The sequence below is a fragment of the Centropristis striata genome, chromosome 16, assembly GCF_030273125.1.
Source record: "Centropristis striata isolate RG_2023a ecotype Rhode Island chromosome 16, C.striata_1.0, whole genome shotgun sequence".
Lineage (NCBI taxonomy): Eukaryota > Metazoa > Chordata > Actinopteri > Perciformes > Serranidae > Centropristis > Centropristis striata.
This window is the reverse complement of record NC_081532.1, coordinates 3,024,205-3,044,961: the sequence shown is the minus strand read 5'-3', so window position 1 is coordinate 3,044,961 and position 20,757 is coordinate 3,024,205. Positions and strand designations below refer to the sequence as shown.

At 36.4% G+C, this 20,757-nt stretch overlaps 1 protein-coding gene across 1 annotated transcript in view; it reads right to left on the bottom strand.

Annotated features, from left to right (window-relative positions):
* LOC131988563 (unconventional myosin-X-like) overlaps nt 1–20,757 on the bottom strand; it is a 55,902-nt gene that overhangs the window by 12,061 nt on the left and 23,084 nt on the right. The window contains exon 2 of the mRNA XM_059353703.1: nt 20,116–20,214. Within this exon, the coding sequence (XP_059209686.1) occupies nt 20,116–20,214 (99 nt within the window). The remainder of the gene's footprint in view (nt 1–20,115; nt 20,215–20,757) is intronic.

The window sequence follows — 20,757 nt, the reverse complement described above, 5'->3', positions numbered from 1 at the left end:
ATCAACAGAGTGTCCACGTCCTCTACACCAGCTATTCTCAACCTTTTAGAGAGGCGACCCCCAGTTTAACATCACTGAACAGAACCTCACAGTTCAGATCATATAAACTCAGTTGATACGATGAATTTTGGACAAATAATGAAACAGACAACAGCTAAAACATCTCTCTGTCTGCGCATTTATTAAAAAATATATATTTTATTGTTATTTTTAACAATAAAGTCCTTTGCTATCAGTTTAAAGGTCCATTCTGACCTCCTGAGTGTGTAACAGTCAGCTTCAAGCCAGAGACTCCTTGGAAAGTAACAACTTGATACTTTGGGGTTTGTCAGAAAAGACACAAAATGACCAAAAAAGAATCAAATTGACCACAAAATGACACAAAATGATCAAAAAAAGACACAAACTGACCAAAAAAAGACACAAAATGGCCCAAAAAAAGACACAAAATGACCAAAAAAGACACAAAATGACCAAAAAAAGAAACAAAATGACCAAAAAAAAACACAAATTGACCACAAAATGACCAAAAAAGACACAAAATGACTAAAAAAAGACACAAAATGACCAAAAAAGGAAACAAAATGACCAAAAAAGAATCAAATTGACCACAAAATGACACGAAATGACCAAAAAAGACACAAATTGACCACAAATGATCAAAAAAAGACACAAAATGATCAAAAAAAGACACAAAATGACCAAAAGAGACACAATGACCAAAAAAAGGAAACAAAATGACCAAAAAAGACACAAATTGACCACAAATGATCAAATAAAGACACAAAATGACAAAAAAAAGACATGAAATTACCAAAAAAAGGAAACAAAATGACCAAAAAAGACACAAATTGACCACAAATGATCAAAAAAAGACACAAAATAACAAAAAAAAAGGACACAAAATTACCAAAAAAAGGAAACAAAATGACCAAACAAGACACAAATTGACCACAAATTATCAAAAAAAGACACAAAATGACCAAGAAAGACACAAAATGACAAAAAACAAAACACAAAATGACCAAAAAAAGACATTAAATGACCTAAAACACATTAACACATGAACACTTTAACACAGTGGAGACAGAGTTGACTTCCAAAAGATTTGGAGACCCCCAGAAATCATCTCGGGACCCCCAGGTTGAGAATAGCTGCTATATACTGCTGCAAGACATTAGAGACAAAATAAGAAATGCTCGTACTACAACACATAGTGCACAGGTTTCCATTTGTTGGCCACAGACAGCCTGTTTGCGTGCAGACATGTTGGCAGGAGATGATGCTGTCTGTCTGATCAACAGCTCTGTGCTGAGGAAGAACTGTTACTGGAGTGAAATAGATTTATTTAAGTACAAGATGTCTGAACGCCTGCAGCCAGACCCTCTGCCACTCTCAGCAGACTCCCAGCACATCTGCTACACACACACACACACACACACACACACACACACACACACACATATAAACACAGTTAGGGTGGAGGCTGGCTGTGAGACTGAGCTGACATATTAACAACCCGGCATTGTAAAGGCCGGCGTTTCTATTCTTAGACGAGTTGATTTTGCTGGAATGAACGAACGACCTTTATGCTGCAATAGAAAGACTCTAGTTATCTGTGTGTGTGTGTGTGTGTGTGTGTGTGTGTGTGTGTGTGCACTGTAAAAAAGGTGTGTCTAAAAACAAGATAGAAACTGTAAATCTGAGGGAAATGGGTGCATGGACAGATAATTTACCTTGACAAGATTTCTTGCATTAAGATGATTAAAACAAGATAAATTATCTAACACTTCTAAATCTAAAGTTTTTTTTTATCTTGGTAAGAACCAAATAATCATCAGGTCACTCTGCTCGGGCCAGTTCATCACTGCTGGCAGCTTTAATTTATCTTGTTTTAAGAGTTAATTTCTTATTTTAAGTGTTCAACATGCTTATTTCTAGATTTAATAATCTTAATTTAAGAAATCTTGTCAAGGTAAATTATCTGTCCATGCAGCAAGATCATTTCCTGGTTTTTAGGGACACCTTTTTTGCATTGTGTGTGTGTGTGTGTGTGTGTGTGTGTCTATGTGTGTTCTTGTACTTCCTACATAGTGAGGACCGAAACACTTTTTTAACCAACAGAGTGAGGACATTTTTGCAAAGTGAGGACATTTCGGCCGGTCCTCACTTCTTTAAAGGCTTTTTTGAGAGTTCAGACTTTCTTTAAGGGTTAAAGGCGGGGCGTTCCCGGTAGACCTGGTAGACACCTGGTAGAGCGCATACCACAGAGGCCCAGTCCTTGTAAGTGGGTTCGAATCCGGCTCGGAGCCCTTTCCCACATGTCTTCCCCTTTCACTCTCAACATCTCTCCTGTCAATAAAGCTACAAAATGCCCAAAAATATCTTAAATAAAAAAAATAAAAAAAAGGGTTAAAGGCTACAATCAGGTTTATTGGGTTGGGCATTTAGTTGTGATGGTGACGGTAAGGGGCCAGGGAATTCACTATTCCAATGAGGGTCCTCACAAAGATAGAAGCACAAGGATGTGTGTGTGTGTGGTGTGTGTAATTTTAAATGTGTGTGATGTGCATTAGAGACACATATCTTGTGATGAGATTCATGTTCATCATGTGTTGGACAGCTGTAAACATGCAGAGACGCCTTTATATTATATTGATCGTATTAAATCTAGAGCTGGTCTAGTATTCCTCCTTTAACTGAGGATAAAAAGTCCTTCACATTATATCCAAGTCCATTAGTTTTGGATGAGGCTTTTCTCTTGATTTCCCTCACTCTATTTAATCTCTCTCTCTCTCTCTGCATGTCTTTAGTCTTCGACATCACTTCTCCGTCTCTCTCATCTCTCTTTCCCTTTGTACGTCACTCCTCTTTCATCCCTTCCCCCTCTGTGTCATTTCTCTCTGTTCTCTTCCTCCCTCTCATCACTCCACTCTTCATTAAATTACTTTCTTTCTCTGTTGCTTTCCCCATATTTCAACCTCCTACAAAACCATATTTCACCCTCCAGTTCTCTTTCTTTACTCTTTATTTCTAATGGACTCCTGCAGCTTGTTTTCTCCTACAAGTCTTTTTCTAATCTACCTCTCTTTCTATCTTTCTATCTGATGTTCATGGATCCCTGTGTGTTCACTCACTTGATGCCTTAATGGCTCAATCACAGACCTCTGCCTGTAATTGGAGGCTTACTGAGAGCTATTTCAATCAGAAAGTCAGGCATGCCTTTGCAATCCAGGATAAATTATAGTGTCACAGAAGACGAGGCTTCACACACACAGACAAGCACATAACAAGCTCCGTGTGGCTGTGACAAAAAAATATATACAAAATGAAACTTTCATTTCTTTACATTTTTAACTAAATTTATCATTGGTGAAGGCCCAAAGAAATTTGTATTGTTCAATTGTAAACCTGTGTAGATTATATATGGCAGTAAAACTGTTTTAGTCAAGTAAAATGTGCATCATAGCTTATGAAAGTCTATGAGCCGGTGCCTTAACCTCTAAATTTTCCCAATTCAAGTCAATTTTTGAGTTTTCCTAGCTTGGCTAGCTTTTTGATTCCAAGTCTCTTGAGATATTTCTTCGGTTTCCAGCCTCTCGCCTGGATTCCACTGGATGCGTAACGACTCCGACAGGGGTCTGTCCGCAACGGCTGCGTATCTACGCAGTCCGTCAACACCCACCGGATCCGTCTGTGTCGGAGCTGTTGCGGACAGCAGAGTCCCGAGGACGCACGAGATCTTGCGAATTCACGCCTAATCAATTGATATAACTGGAAGATAATCAACATCTCCTCGTTAATGACTGGAGACAAATCCAGCGACTCCGTCTTAACGAGCGCTAACGAGGTCGGCCGGCTTGTTAACGAGCCGGCCGACCTCGTTAGCGAACCCGAGGTATTTTATTCTGAAAATATACCGGTGTTTTATTTTGTGTCTGTGCAAGACTTCCTGTCCCGAACGATCTGCTCTGTGCTGAATTTATGCGTCGTGCTCCGTCGTCCGACAAAAATAGAAGCTCTGTGCAAGTGTTGCGAGGGCTGTCGGATGGCCCTGCGTTGTCGGACTCATTACGCAGCGGATCTGCAGTCGGTGGAATCTCACACATTGATTATAATGGGTGCGTAACGGCTCCGACGACGGATCTGCAGCCGTTACGCATCCAGTGGAATCCAGGCGTCTCTTTTGCACTTGGGTCCTCACTGCATTCTGACAAAATCATAGAAATACATTCTCATTATGACCTATTATTAATGTTGGTAGGCTAATTTATATCCAATAGGCTGTTTTATCTTCATTCTAAGGCTCAAAATGAAGTTTGCGGCTCCATTCTGACTGTTTTTCTCATATTTTGGCCGACAATGGCTCTTCTGTTAGTGAAGGTTGCCGACCCCTGAGATTTAAGTGTTCTTCAGTACATGAAAATTAAATGTTCTTCAATACATTATGTAAATATACAATAAAGCAGGTTGTGTTTTAGGGCGTGGCAATCTTATGCATTCCTTTTCATTTATAAAGTCTTGATAGGAGACATGCCACCAAACCTCAGCACTTTATTGAACTGGTCACATAGTAATTATCCAACATGCTCTAGTGATTAATGCTTAATGTTCCCCGGACTAAACTACTTTCAGCGTTTCTGTTGCATCTACCTGGAACATCTGACAACATTCACTCAAACTCAACACAATTATAACTCTGGGCCAGTTTAAAACTATGATAACAATAACTGCCTTTCACTGTAACTGTTTTTAATGTTTTTTTCATGTGTTTTGTCTGTGCTGTTTGTTCTTCATTGTGTTTTCTCTGTACTCTCGCATCATTGTGAATGAGGGATTGCCCTCAATGATTCCTCGAGAAATAAATACAGGATAAATTAAAATCTTGTGATTGACATGTGGCTACCACAACACACCGTGTTTTTGTCTTACAGCTTTGAACCTTTCACAGTGTGTTTTCAGTTCAGGAAAGATAATTGTAACATTTTAGTCACCAAAAAAACATCTGGTTCAGTGTTCAAGACGGTTATTTTCTCACACTTTATAAAGTTCCCTCCAGAGTTACGGAAGACATTAACCCTCCTCTCATGTTGCAGGTCAAATTGACCCATTTCAAAGTTTCAAAATGTAAAAAAAAAAATAGTAAAAAGTATTTTTTCACAAAAAGAAAACATTTAATAATGTAAAATAAAATTCAAACAAATCAATATCATGTAAAACCATTGAATTGTATATGTAGGTCTACCCAATGTACATAAAAATACATTGTTTTATGAAAAACCAGTGAATTATCCTCATTGAATCATAATCTTTGAGGGGTAAAGAACACCCTACACTAAGTATTTATTGAAATGGTCATTAATGGAGTTAATCATGAAATATAATCAATGTTTATTGGGATTTTTTAGTTTCTTACACTACATAACAGGAGGGTTAAACGATAAAAAAAAAGGTCTATCTCAAATGTTCGGCTCTCTGAAAAAAAAAACATGGACATTAAACTATAAGATTAAAGGAAACTAGAAAATTCCTAAAGAAATTTTGATTGTGTGCTTGCCTCTGGACTGTGACCCTCGTGGCTTATCAAAAGGGGCAGGGATTAAACAGGGACTTTCTGCTGAGTACACTCACACCTCATACAAGTCTCTAGGACAAACGGTTCACTAGTTAGTAAAAGGGGGCGTGGCTAATAAAAAGGGCGGGAATTTATGAATTATTGTTATGTAGAACTGAAAAGTGATGAACCATCATCATGCATGATGAGGCAGATTGGACAATGTATGGTCAAGTTATAAGGTCTCATGTTTTATGAAGAAAGCCATGTCTGTTTACTTAGAGTAAACTGACAGTTATCAGTTAGAATGTCTGTGTTGGAGGAGGGGGGGGGCTTTGGTAGCTAAGCAACCACGTGGCCAGGTGGAGTCGACCAATCAGAGCAGAGCAATCAACTGAAATTAACTGACGATGGAGACAGTTCCATCAAAGTGAGCAGACAGAGGTCCACAAACTTGAAATTCTGGCCTCGAACAGAAAGCATTTTCGGCAAAACCATAATACCTATCATTGATCCGACTTCACTTTGAGCGTCCTGAGTTCTTCCTGAACATCTACATATGTTTTTTTTTAAGAAAAATGAAAAAATAGCTTTGTTAGAGCGATTTTAAAAAACTGTTAAATTTTTTTTTTGAGAAATCTTCCTTCATTTTTAATATGGGAGCCGATGCGGCAGTTGGTGCATTTTGTTTGAGCATCTGTGCGTCCTGCGCCCAAACTATAACTCTGACAGCTTTACCAGAGGATTGTGAGTGAGAGGACAAATTTTCCTACGTTTCTATGTATAAATTATTTCTGTAGAGTGAAATTTGCGGCCTGGAGCGCAGTTTTCAAATTTATTTTTTGACAATTCGTTCTCTCCCTCTACACTCTGTTTGATTACATCACCACTCTAGAGTCTCCATAGGGTTACATTGGGGGGATTTTTTGACGTGTTTTTGCCCAATAATTTGAAAACCGTTTGTCGAAACCCTTATAAAAGTCATAGCACACTTGTCATGGGCGAGCCGGTCGATTTGATACCTTTTTTGTATATGTGTGACCAAAACTCTGGGAGGAGTAGTCGACCGAAAAATGACACGGAAGAAACGGAAGAAGAATAAGCCCACGGAATAACAATTAGTGTGCTTTTGCAAGCACACAAAATAAATGCCTGGGCTATAGTTCTTAGATTTACAATAGCTTCTAATGCCAAAGCTGCTTTCACATATAAAGGCCTTTAACAGCAGATAAAGCAGACATATTGAGGGGAAACCATTTGGGACAACCCAGATGTAGATGATTCAGAGAGAGGAGGGACGCTGAAGAGAGAAAGTATGTCAGGGACGGAAATAAAACACAGCTGAGTGGAAGAAAAAAAAAAAAGGTTCCTGCAATCGTCTCTTCTTCCACTGCCCTGGTGAGTTTTAACTCACATTCTCTGCTTCTTCATGTACATTAACACACACATACACAAACAAACTGCACTGTACGTGAACCACACACACACACACACACACACACACACACACACACACACACACACACACACAAGAAGTTTGACTACCCAGAGAGGCTAAAATGGGATACCTCATATTCAATAATTCATTGTTGGAGTGAGGAACAGAAGAAAGACATGGAATTAGTGAGAGGAAAACATTAAGAGAGAGACTGACACAGACAGAATGAGAGTAATGGAGAAGTAGAGCAGGTTATTTCTCTAGTGTGGGAGAGGAAGACTCTTATTGCCAAAAACTCCCAAGAAAAGACCAAAAAGTGTTAGACAAAGTGTAGAAAATTGTGGGTGGTTGTAGGTAGTCAAGAAGGAATAAATACTATATTTATTGAGGACTTCTTCATGTGGCGGTTAACCCTTAATAGGACACTCATTGAAATACTTGCAAATTCCAAATTTCAACCCTAGAGAATATTGGAGGATATAACATACAAAACATAAAAAAAAACATACGGACCCGGGGGAGGGGAGTCATATTTTGCGAAAAAAGTTTACGAGATTAAAGTGGTGAATCTACGAGGAAAAAGAAAGAATTCAAAAAAGGAATTTTTGACGTTGTTCCGAGCTCCAAGTTCCGACTTTCAAGTTTTGACTTTGAGTGTAAATTAAACACACCATAAGGCGTTACGGTAAGACCCGCCTTCAAAATAAAAGCAAAATGAAAATAAAAATAAATAAAAATAAAAATAAAAGCACATAATAATAGCACATGGATGTGTTAGCAGAGTCCACCACAGAATTTACAAGAAGACTGTCAAAATAAGACACCTTAAATAAAACATAGAAGAATCATTATTCTCCTTTAGAATAATTCTTCAAAATATGCAATTATTAAAATGGAATAGTTGCACTAGAATGTGCGAGAGGCACCAAATTTAGGCTTTCAGGGAAAAAATGTTCTCCAGGGTAGTATGCCCCCGGACCCCGAGATTTATTTATAAATATTTTTTCTGATCACCCTGACACCACATGAATGTAGCACACATACTAATCTTCAGTCAGAGGATGAACTGAAGGATGACTTTAGTTATCAAATGACAATGTTGCAATAAATGTTGGTCAGATTCTGTGTTTTTATGGGATTTGTTGACAATATTTACTCTCTCAGACACACACTCCTCTTCTTCACAGTCAACATTTTCTCTTTCTGTGCTCCTGTCTTGCAGGAAAATTTTAAAAATTGCATTCTTAACCTGCTTTTCTAACGTTAACACACACACACACACACACACACACACACACACAGTGCATGGAGCGGCCTTCCTGTAAGCCCTCTGATGTTTGAAGCTGCTTTGCATGATTCAGGAGGAGAGCCAGGGGAGACAAGCCTCTTCATCTGACTTCACATATTAGCAGCAGCCAGAGTGAAGAGGAGAGAGAGAGAGAGATAAAGATAGAGCATGGAGAGAGAGAGAGAGAGAGAGAGAGAGAGAGAGAGAGAGAGAGAGAGAGAGAGAGAGAGAGAGAGAGAGAGAGAGAGAGAGCTGTGGGCACAGTGACCTATATATCCCCAGACCTCCATCAGTGTTAGATACAGTATCACACCTGCAGCTCTCCTCACTGACCTGGGATCAGATGTGGCAGAGCTCCATGGTTCACATTAGGATTGGGGAGGAGAGAGGAGGTGTTTTATATGATCTGACTCCTCAGATCAGAGTACAGTAGAAGTGCTGGACCACTTTATCTACAAACCAAATGTTATGATGAGCCCTGCTGGAGTCACTGCAGGAAACAGGTAATTGAACACTGTAAAAAAGGTGTTTAGTCTAAAAACCAGATTAAACACTAAATCTGAGGGAAATGATCTTTCTGCAGACAGATATTTTCACTTGACAAGATTTCTTTAATTAAGATTATTAAATCTAGAAATAAGCATGTTGAACACTTAAAATAAGAAATTAAGTTAAATTAAGAGTGACCTGATGATTATTAGTTTCTTACCAAGATAAAAAAAAACCTTTAGATTTAGAAGTGTTAGATAATTTATCTTGTTTTAAGAGTTAATTTCTTATTTTAAGCGTACAACATGCTTTTTTGTGTGTGGGGGGTTTTTTTTGTGTATTTTTTGTCTTTTTATGTCCGTTTTTGTGATTTTACATTTCTTTTTTTGGTAATTTTGTGTCTTTTTTTGGTAATTTTTACATCTTTTTGTCTTTTTTGTGTCATTTACATCTTTTTTCGATCACAAAATGACCAAAAAAGAAACAAAAAATGTACAAAAACACACAAAATGAACAAAAAATCAAACACTTCTAAATCTAAAGTTGTTTTTTTATCTTGGTAAGAAACAAATAATCACCAGGTCACTCTGCTCGGGCCAGTTCATCACTGCTGGCAGCTTTAATTTATCTTGTTTTAAGAGTTAATTTCTTATTTTAAGCATCCAACATGCTTATTTCTAGATTTAATAACCTTAATTTAAGAAATCTTGTCAAGGTAAATTATCTGTCCATGCAGCAAGATCATTTCCCTCAGATTTACTGTTTTAATCTGGTTTTTAGACTAAACACCTTTTTTACAGTGTATCACCCTCAGACCTTCCTATCCCTTGTTGTTTCTTTTACCACCAACTGTGAGTTCTTCCTGACTTTGACTGGGAAAAGGAGGTTAAAACACGCTTTAACTCTGTTAATGCCTTCTGTGCCCCTCCACACTGGGGTGTATAACACCGTTCACATGTCATCATCCTTTAAGATTCAGCATCCCACACTCATCCAGCCCTGAGGGATCTCTGCTGTTTCCACAGATAAGGGACGCCACGGGGACAGACAGGGAAGGTGAAAGACAGACAGAAGGCAAGAGAGTCCCAAAGTTAATCTAATTATATGATAGAAAGCGTGTGAGTAACTACGGCGTCCTCAGAGGGAAAGAAACAAGAAACTGTGGAGAGGAATGTGGGTCAGGAGATCACACAGCAACAGCGTTGTTTATGTGCAAAATCAGACAAAACAAGACATTTCTACACTTCTCATTAGATGCATTTGACAGAGTGTGCACTGCAAAAAAAGGTGTTTAGTCTAAAAACCAGATAAAAACAGTAAATCTGAGGGAAATGATCTCGCTGCATGGACAGATAATTTACCTTGACAAGATTTCTTAAATTAAGATTATTAAATCTAGAAATAAGCATGTTGAACGCTTAAAATAAGAAATTAACTCTTAAAACAAGATCAATTATGTAACACGTCTAAATCTAAAGGGTTTTTTTTGTCTTTTTTGGTCATTTTGTGACCAAAAGAAGATGTAAAAAGACACAAAAAGACCCAAAAAAGACACAAAAAGACACAAAAAAGACACAAAAAATACACAAAAAGACGTAAAATTACCAAAAAAGAAACAAAAGAAGTAAAATGACCAAAAAAGACATAAAAAGACAAAAAACACACAAAGAAGACACAGAAGACATAAAATCACCAAAAAAGACACAAAAAGACCAAAAAAAGACAAAAAAGACACAAAAAGATGTAAAATTACCAAAAAAAGACATAAAAAGACAAAAAAGACACAAAAAAGACACAGAAGACATAAAATCACCAAAAAAGACACAAAAAGACCAAAAAAAGACAAAAAAGACACAAAAAGATGTAAAATTACCAAAAAAGACATAAAAAGACAACAAAAAAAAAAAAAAAAAAAAGACACAAAAGACACAAAAAGTTTTTTTAATCTTGGTAAGAACCAAATAATTGTCAGTGCTTGCAGCTTTAATTTATCTTGCTTTAAGAGTTAATTTCTTATTTTAAGTGTTCAACATGCTTATTTCTAGATTTAATAATCTTAATTTAAGAAATCTTGTCAAGGTAAATTATCTGTCAATGCAGCAAGATCATTTCCCTCAGATTTACTGTTTTTATCTTGTTTTAAGAAACCCTTTTTGCAGTGTGTCGGTGGGTTTTCTGTGTGTGTGTGTGTGTGTGTGTGCTCCCCTGCAGCATGTTCTGTGCTCGCGTGAGCTTTCGCTGCAGCTTTCACGCTAGCTACTAAAAATCCAGGTCACATAACACACACACACACACACACACACACTGTCCATAACTCATCGCTAACGTAACCTGTGTGTGTGTATACATGCATGTTCATGAGTGTGTGTGTGTGTGTGTGTGTGTGTATACTGGATGCAGGTGTGTGTTACTCTGGTCTGTCTACATGTGTAATTCATCCCTGTGGGAGTCTAAATGTGCCCTATAGATACATACATCGGGACATCACAAGGAGGAGGAGCCTGATCCCAACTCTGTGGCTGCTGTATCCATGGCAACCAGACCAGGAAGATCTCATCCACAGAATTGCCTAAATATGTCTAGCTATAAATATGAGGCTGTATGGCTGCGTGATAATTCAATGTGATGATTTATTATCTTACATTGGAGTTGTTCATTCATAAATTCATAAAATTGTAAATAGAGATATTGTGCTGCCTAATTACATCATCTAAATTGATAATAAAAAGCACAGAGATATATTAAGAGATATCAATGTAACCAATGTGCAATATTTCTACACTCTGGTGCATAATTATCTCATACTACTGTTCAATATGTACATTTCAGCCCTGTGCAATAATGTTCACTACATCTTGTTTACATCCGCCCACATCATGTGCATCTCTTTTTTTTAAATGTATTTTTCTATACTTTTATATCCTCTGCCTTGTTTATTTTATGTTATTTTTACACTAATTTTTACACTTATCCTTCTTTCTGCTATCCTCTTGCTGCTGTCATAGCGCAATTTCCCCATCGTGGGACTAATAAGGGTAAATCTTATCTTATCCAACATATTATTTCAAATATGTCATAAAATCTGATGTGAAATATTTTGAGGGAATATCATCATATCAGCTATTAGATGTTGGAAATATAAACTGTCATCCAGTGACGCAGTTAATGTTGTTTTTTTTTCATTAACGATTTCTGACATTAACGAAAATGTCAGAAAATAGAAATAAACTACCATTATAATACATGTTTTGTCCAACCAGCAGTCTAAAAGATATTCAGTGAACTATAAGATGTAGGGCTACAATCATTTTCACAATTGACTCATTTGATGATTATGTACTTGAGTAAATGTTCGGTCTATAAAATGTGAGAATATAGTAAAAATAAATGTCCACCCGAGTTTTTCAAAGTCCAATGAAGTCTTTAAATGTCTTGCTTTCTTTAAAACACAAAGATATTCAGTTTGGCCCTTGTTAGTCCTCCCTTCGACTATATAATATTATAATATTTTCATTGTTTTATTATTATTGGTCAATTTTAGTCAAATATACAAAATTAGGCCTCATTTCAAGAGAAAAAAAGTAATAAAAACCTGATTTTTTTTTTAATAGTTATAGTAAAATAATAATGGATTGATGGGAATGCACTGAGTAGGTTATGTCAACTTTTAGTGAAACTTATGTTTTTGGATGACAGCAAAAAAAAGTTTTTAAAAAATCACATCTGTGGTTAAAAATGACCCCATGATAATAGACTGGTTTTAGGACATGTAGAAAGAAATTACTAACAACTCCAAATCTCCATATTTGAGATGCTGAAAAAAGCAGCCATTTTTTGCATTAAAACAATTACTTTAACGATTATCAAAATAGTTGTTGATTATTTAGACTAATTGATAATCAGCTGTGATCAGATGTGACAAAGTAAAGCTGCAAATCCTCATATTTAGAAACCAGTGAATGTTTTTAAAGTGACTGAAAAGGTTAATCAATTACCAAAATTAAGTATAAGTAAGTATGTTATATATAATTAAGTATTTCCATATATAGAAACATCTTAACAGCCTTAAGAAACTCTGTTTTATCATGATTATAGTGTCATTTTCATGTTATCGTCACTATATTCATTCTTTATATTATCTTAATACGATCGACTTGCTCTGTATTTATCTATATCCAGTTCTTTGCTGACCCAGTTTCTGCATTAAAGTTTCCTCTAATCTGAAGTAATCTAATCGTATCCTCTATTCACTGAGCTACAGACTTTAAAGGGAAAGGTAAAACCTCCGATCATGGATGAGATATTTGTACATGATCCGAGGTTTTACCATCCAGTGAGATTTAGCTCGTGTTTTACTGGTCGAGTTCCCTTCCAACCCTCATTTATGGTCATTAACTTTAGATAGTGACTGAAAGAATGATGCAAATAAGAGCAAATGATGATGTTTTCTGCAGAGGAAGAAGACTGAAAGGAGTTTGGAGTAGAAATGCAGTTTTTTAACACTGAAAGGAGAAAGTTGAGATGGTTCAGGCATGTGTTAAGGAGACCTCCTGGAGGCCCTGAGTCAGGGGTCTCAAACTCAAATTACCTGGGGGCCGCTGGAGGCGGTATCAAAATGACCAAAAAAATTCACAGAATTACAAAAAAAGACGCTAAATTACCCAAAATGACACTAAATTACCAAAAAAAAAGACACAGAATTACCAAAAAAGACACATTATTTTTAAAAAGGCTAATGTGACCGTCTAATGTGCGACCTGCTAATGTGACCGGCTAATGTGACTGGCTAATGTGCGACCTGCTAATGTGACCGGCTAATGTGACTGGCTAATGTGACTGACTAATGCGCGACTGGCTAATGTGCGACCTGCTAATGTGACCGGCGAATGTGACTGGCTAATGTGACTGATTAATGCGCAACTGGCTAATGTGCGACCTGCTAATGTTACCGGCTAATGTGACCGGCTAATGTGACTGACTAATGCGCGACTGGCTACTGCACGACCGGCTAATGTGACTGACTAATGCGCGACTGGCTAATGTGCGACCGGCAAATGTGACTGGCTAATGTGACTGACTAATGCGCGACTGGCTAATGTGCGACCTGCTAATGTGACCGGCTAATGTGACTGGCTAATGTGACTGATTAATGCGCAACTGGCTAATGTGCGACCTGCTATGTGACCGGCTAATGTGACTGGCTAATGTGACTGACTAATGCGCGACTGGCTAATGTGCAACCTGCTAATGTGACTGGCTAATGTGACTGACTAATGTGGCTGATTAATGCGCAACTGGCTAATGTGCGACCTGCTAATGTGACCGGCTAATGTGACTGGCTAATGTGACTGACTAATGCGCGACTGGCTAATGTGCGACCTGCTAATGTGACCGGTTAATGTGACTGGCTAATGTGACGGACTAATGAGCGACTGGCTAATGTGCGACCTGCTAATGCGACCGGCTTTCTTGGAGCATAAGTACATGTGTTGTCTTGTCATACATGCCGACGAAAATCCTATTCCAATCACATTATCTGGGTGTCCTAATCAGAGTTGGAGAACTCTGAATTCAAAACGTTTACATGCACTTCAGTTGTCCAGTTATAGTCAGATTAAGGCAATAATTTGTTTTTTTCAAGTGTCATGTAAACGTTATGAGTGATTGACAAACACACAAAACATTTGCTGCCACTCCAAACATGTACACTACTTTAGTCAATTTTCTGTTTCATGCAAACTGACTGAGAGTGAAAGTGGCCATGAATGATGTAAAGGCTCCACATTTACCCTGGTAGTTGTGAGCTGTGCTGATTTGACATGAAGGCTTGTAGTTTCTGCAGCCACAGCATTTGTAACCTAGAATTGGTAATGTGGTGAAGTGGGTCAGAGCCTGTAGATTACAGAACCAGAGCGACACGGCAGCCAGGAGCAGAATATCATGAAGGCAAGTCAAACCAAAAACACCAAAACAACACAACAAACACTGCCAAGATGCTGTTAAATGTTTAATGTTTCCCAGCCACCATTGCAGCGTCTATTAAAACTGAATAAACGGAACAGACTAACAAATAGTCTGGTTCATTACATACAGTCGCTATGCACTTTATGTGTTTTTATGCACACTGTTCATTGCACCTTATTTGTTTCACAGCACCAATATTTTATATACTGCATATTCATATTTATTCTGCACTGGAATTCTACTCCTTAATACATACTCCTTCTTTAGACACTTTATTTTTTATTGTATTTTATATTTTACTGCTTAAAGTATGCCTAGGTTGTTCTTTTTATTTAATTGTGTTGTTATTGTCTCTCTGTGTAATGCTGCTGCTACACTGTCATTTCCCAGCTTGGGTTAAATAATGTCTAAAGACACAAAATGACCAAAAAAAGACACAAAATGACTGAAAAACACTAAATTACTTTAAAAAGACACAAAATGACCAAAAAATACACCATAATAACCAAAAAAGACACAAAATTATTTTAAAAAGACACAAAAAGACACAAAAATTACCCAAAAAATACACAGAATTACCAAAAAAGACACAAAATTATTTTAAAAAGACACAAAAATGACCAAAAAAGACACAAAATGATGGAAAAAAAACTAAATTACTTAAAAAAGAAACAAAATGACCAAAAAATACACAAATGACTAAAAAAAGACCCTAATTATTTTAAAAATACACAAAATTACCAAAAAAAGACACAAAATTATTAAAATTGTATTTTATATTTTATTGCTTGAAGTATGCCTAGGTTGTTCTTTTTATTTAATTGTGTTGTTATTGTCTCTGTGTGTAATGCTGCTGCTACACTGTAGTTTCCCAGCTTGGGATAAATAATTTCTAAAGACACAAAATGACACAAAAAGACACAAAAATTACCCAAAAAATACACAGAATTACCAAAAAAGACACAAAATTATTTTAAAAAGACACAAAAAAGACAAAAAAATTACCAAAAAGATAAAAAATGACAGAAAAAAACAAAATTACTTAAAAAAGAAACAAAATGACCAAAAAATACACAAAATGACCAAAAAATACACAAAATTACTAAAAAAAGACACAAAATTATTTAAAAAAGACACAAAATGACACAAAATGACACAAAAAGACACAAAAATTACCCAAAAAATACACAGAATTACCAAAAAAAAACACAAAATTATTTTAAAAAGACACAAAAATGACCAAAAAAGACACAAAATGACCAAAAAATACACAAAATTACTAAAAAAAAAAAGACACAAAATCATTTTAAAAATACACTGTAATTTCCCAGCTAAATAATGTCGAAAGACACAAAATGACCAAAAAAGACACAAAATTATTTTAAAAAGACACAAAAAAGACACAAAAAGACACAAAAAAGACACAAAATGACCCAAAAAGAGACAAAAATGACCCAAAAAATACACAGAATTACCAAAAAAGACACAAAATTATTTTAAAATTACACAAAATTACGGAAAAAAAAAGACACAAAATTACTAAAATTGTATTTTATATTTTATTGCTTGAAGTATGCCTAGGTTGTTCTTTTTATTTAATTGTGTTGTTATTGTCTCTGTGTGTAATGCTGCTGCTACACTGTTATTTCCCAGCTTTGGATAAATAATGTCTAAAGACACAAAATGACCAAAAAAGACACAAAATTATTTTAAAAAGACACAAAATGACACAAGAAGACACAAAAATGACCCAAAAAATACACAGAATTACCAAAAAAGACACAAAATTATTTTAAAAAGACACAAAAAAGACACAAAAATGACCAAAAAAGACACAAAATGACTCAAAAAATACACAAAATTACTAAAAAAAAAGACACAAAATTATTTTAAAAATACACAAAATTACCAAAAAAAAGACACAAAATTGCTAAAATTGTATTTTATATTTTATTGCTTGAAGTATGCCTAGGTTGTTCTTTTTATTTAATTGTGTTGTTATTGTCTCTGTGTGTAATGCTGCTGCTACACTGTTATTTCCCAGCTATCCATCTAAACTGCCTGTAGCTGTATTTCTGACCATGGGAAGCGTGTGCAGAGCAGCAGGGAGCGATGGGGAGCCTGGGACTGCCTGCATGGGTCGGATCCTGTCCTAACAGGGTAAAGCCCCCCATCCTGCTGGTTCTCTATCAAATATTCACCAGCTCCTGCAGAGCTAACATTTAAACACCAACAGCTAGCAGAGAGGGAGGGCTGGTTGGGGGTTGGGGAGGTTAAGGACATTCATAATCCAGAGCGAGGAGAGAATGCCTGCTCCTATAACCAATCCTCTATTTTAGGAAATGCCTGTCTGTGTCCCTGAACAAGAAGCTACATGAAAAGACGAAGCTTTTAGCGCCGCGTTGGGCCATTTTATGTCTTAAAGGCCAAGCATGAATTCATTGTAGGTCTGTGAAAAACAGCCTGGATGTGGATGTTCTTCGGGGGCATAAAGGGAGGATTGAGACTCTTGAATTCGGGCCAAAGAACCAAAGTCTATTATTAGCTCCATCTAAACGCTGCCAACTGGAGCGCATGTGTGTGTTTGTGTGTGTGTGTGTGTGTGTGTGGCAAACACATCAGCCATCAAAAAAACATTAAATCCAACGTGTGCATGTCTTTGCTCTGGTGCAGATTAGACGAGCACACGCACAACAACCACACGGCCATAATGAGATTTAAACAGTCAATTCCATTATTTTGGCACGGCGTTTTGCAGCTTTTTTGCCATTTAGAATAACGGCAGGAATGAAGGATAGACTGTGGACGAATGGAACAAAAATGACTGAAATATCTCGAAACCAGGGGTGTCAAACTCAAATTAGCTGGGGGGCGCTGGAGGCAGTGTCAAAATGACCAAAAAAAGACACAAAATGACAGAAAAAAAAACTAAATTACTTTAAAAAGACACAAAATTACCAAAAAAAGACACAAAATACCTGAAAAAACACTAAATTACTTAAAAAAGACACAAAATGACAAAAGAAGACACAACATGACCAAAAAACACACAAAATTATTTTTTTAAAAAGACCCAAAATTATTTTTAAAAAAGACACAGAATTACCCTAAAAGACACAAAAATGACCAAAAAAGACACAAAATGACAGAAAAAAACTAAATTACTTAAAAAAGACACAAAATGACCAAAAAAAATACACAAAGTTACTAAAAAAGACACAAAATTATTTTAAAAAGACACAAATTGACCAAAAAAAGACACAAAATTACAAAAAAAAAGACACAAAATTACAAAAAAAAGGACACAGAATTACCAAAAAAGACACAAAATGATGAACAAAAATACACAAAATTATGAAAAAAAGACACAAAATTACAAAAAAAGACAGAATTACCAAAAAAAAGACACAAAATTATGAAAAAAAGACACAAAATTATAAAAAAAGACACAAAATTACCAAAAAAAGTAATTAAAGGGACCTTCCGCACACAACACAGTAAAGTGCCATTCATAGAGTCTTAATATATTGTAGATGGTAGGTCAATTTTTTGTCTTTGTTGATGCTGCAATAAACTATTATCATCATAATGTCAGCAGAAAAAAGACAAAAGCAAAAACGAACAACGACGTGCAAACACTCTGCTTAAAAAAAATGTGACATCCTGAAATGTGCATTTGTGCTCCCATAATGCTCTCCGTCTATTCTCGCTCTCCTCTGGAGGCTGAATGTGTGTCAGAGATGAATTTTGCATATGTATGAGGAAGAGGAGGAGGAGGAGGAGGAAGAGGAGGAGGAGGAAGGAACTGGAGCGGGAAAGTGGAGCATCATGACCAGGAGTTTCTATTGATCGGCCCAGGAGGAGAAGATGAACCTGCATCTGCAGCTGCTTCACCTTCATCAGGAAACTAATGAAGAGTCAGATTAGAAGCAGCGCTGCAGCAGTAATGTGATGCTGACTGTTTACTGCTGCTGTCTGTTTTACTCATTAAAAGTCTTTTCACTTCGGAGAGTGTTTGCACTTTGCTTCCGTTTAGACTGTTTGCCTAATAAACAGTCCTCTTCACATAAATAAATGAATATTTATCCAGGTTTTTTCATCACAGTTTTAATGAAAACCCTGTGTAATGGAGGCGCTGTGTGTGTGTGGTTTGGCACCAGAAACAAACACAAACACTCCTGATTCAGTTTTAATGCTCCACACATCTGGAACAAACTCTCAGAAAACTGCAGGTCTCCTGCAACTCTCAGCTGTTTTAACCCTCTATTGCAGCTGTCCTCAACCTTGGGGTCCCGACCCCAATTGGGGTCCCGAGATGATTTCTGGGGGTCGCCAAATCATTTTGGAAGTCAGATCTGTCTCCACTTTGTTAAAATGTTTTAGTCTTTTTGGTCATTAAATGTATTTTTTTGGTCATTTTGTGGGAGTTTTTTTAGTCATTTTGTGTCTTTTTTGTGGTCATTTTGTGTCTTTTTTGGTCATTTTGTTTCCTTTTTTTGGTCATTTTGTGTCTTTTTTTGGTCATTTTGTGTCTATTTTTGGTCATTTTGTGTCTTTCTTTTGGTCATTTTGTGTCTTTTTTGGTCATTTTGTGTCATTTTTGGTCAATTTGTGTCTTTTTGTGGTCATTTTTGGTCAATTTGTGTCTTTCTGTGGTCATTTTTCAGTCAATTTGAGTCCTTTTTTGGGTAACAACTGAGTTTGTATGATCTGAACTGTGAGATTCTGTTCAGTGAGACAACATGCAGGTTAAATTGGGGGTTGAGAACTACTGGTCTATGGTACGGTGTTGCCCCCATTTTTGGCCTGTCCAATTTTTACAATGCATCTTTTTGAATGATGCGATACTTTAAAAAAGAGAAAAGGGAACCAATAGCAATGCTTTAATTTGTCACGTGAGGTCATAACATACAGTTGCTATGCACTTTGTGTGTTTTATGCACACTGTTCACCTATATTTTTATACTGTATATTTATATTTTACTCTGCACTACAATCAATACTCCTTTTGATTTTTATTTTCTGTCTGTCTGTCTGTATTTAAACCCTAGTTTGCAGACTTTTCCAAAGTGAACAACTTTGCCATTTTGGGCCACAAAAAATCACTCAAAACATAATTTCCTGGCCGTTTTCCATCTGGAAAAAAAAGATTCCTACTGATAGGTGAGTAAACCTTCGTTTTCGATAGTTTCATTCAATTTATTTTTCTAATTAAATAATGTAAACTTGTTAAAATGCAACTGTTGCCTCGAGGCAACAATGTACCATTATGAAATGGCAGAATGAGATACTATTATAGTGAACTCTGCATGTCTTACTTGTTTATAATTTCCACTCATGGCAACAGGCAACAAATGACTCTGACTGTGTATTATTTCTTACCTCTCCATAGTCGGTAGTAATGACGAGCGTTCCATCTCCACATGAGTTGACTGTTGCAGGAACCAGCTGCTCCTTCTCTTTGACCCAGACACGGGCCCCCTGCATCACACACACACACACACACACACACACACACACACACACACACACACACACACACACACACACACACAAGAAGAATTTAGTTACGGTAAGTCATATGTGCATGTGTTTGGGAGTGAGTCAGTTAGTAAGTTAACATTATTGAAGCTCATTTAGAAACCAAAGTTATCATGTGACAGAAAGTAAAAAAAATTAGGAAATAACAATATGAAAGCAATAACAACAGTCAAAACTACACAAAAAGTAAACATAGTGAATAAAAACTGTAAAAAAAAAAAAAATCATACATAGTAATTTGCTTTGGCAGAGCTTCACAGGTACATTTCAGAGATGGTTATTTAATTTCTAAATGCAAAATATAAGTCGAAAATGTGCTGTCAATTTCCATTATCGAGCTCAAAAGCAGATTCAGCAATAGATGAAATTTGAGTTTGGTACATTAAAAAATAATGTACCACACATCATACCATGCCATTTTTTAAACCATTTGAAAATGCAAATATGAAAGTTGTGGCGTACAATGATGTGTTGATCTTTATG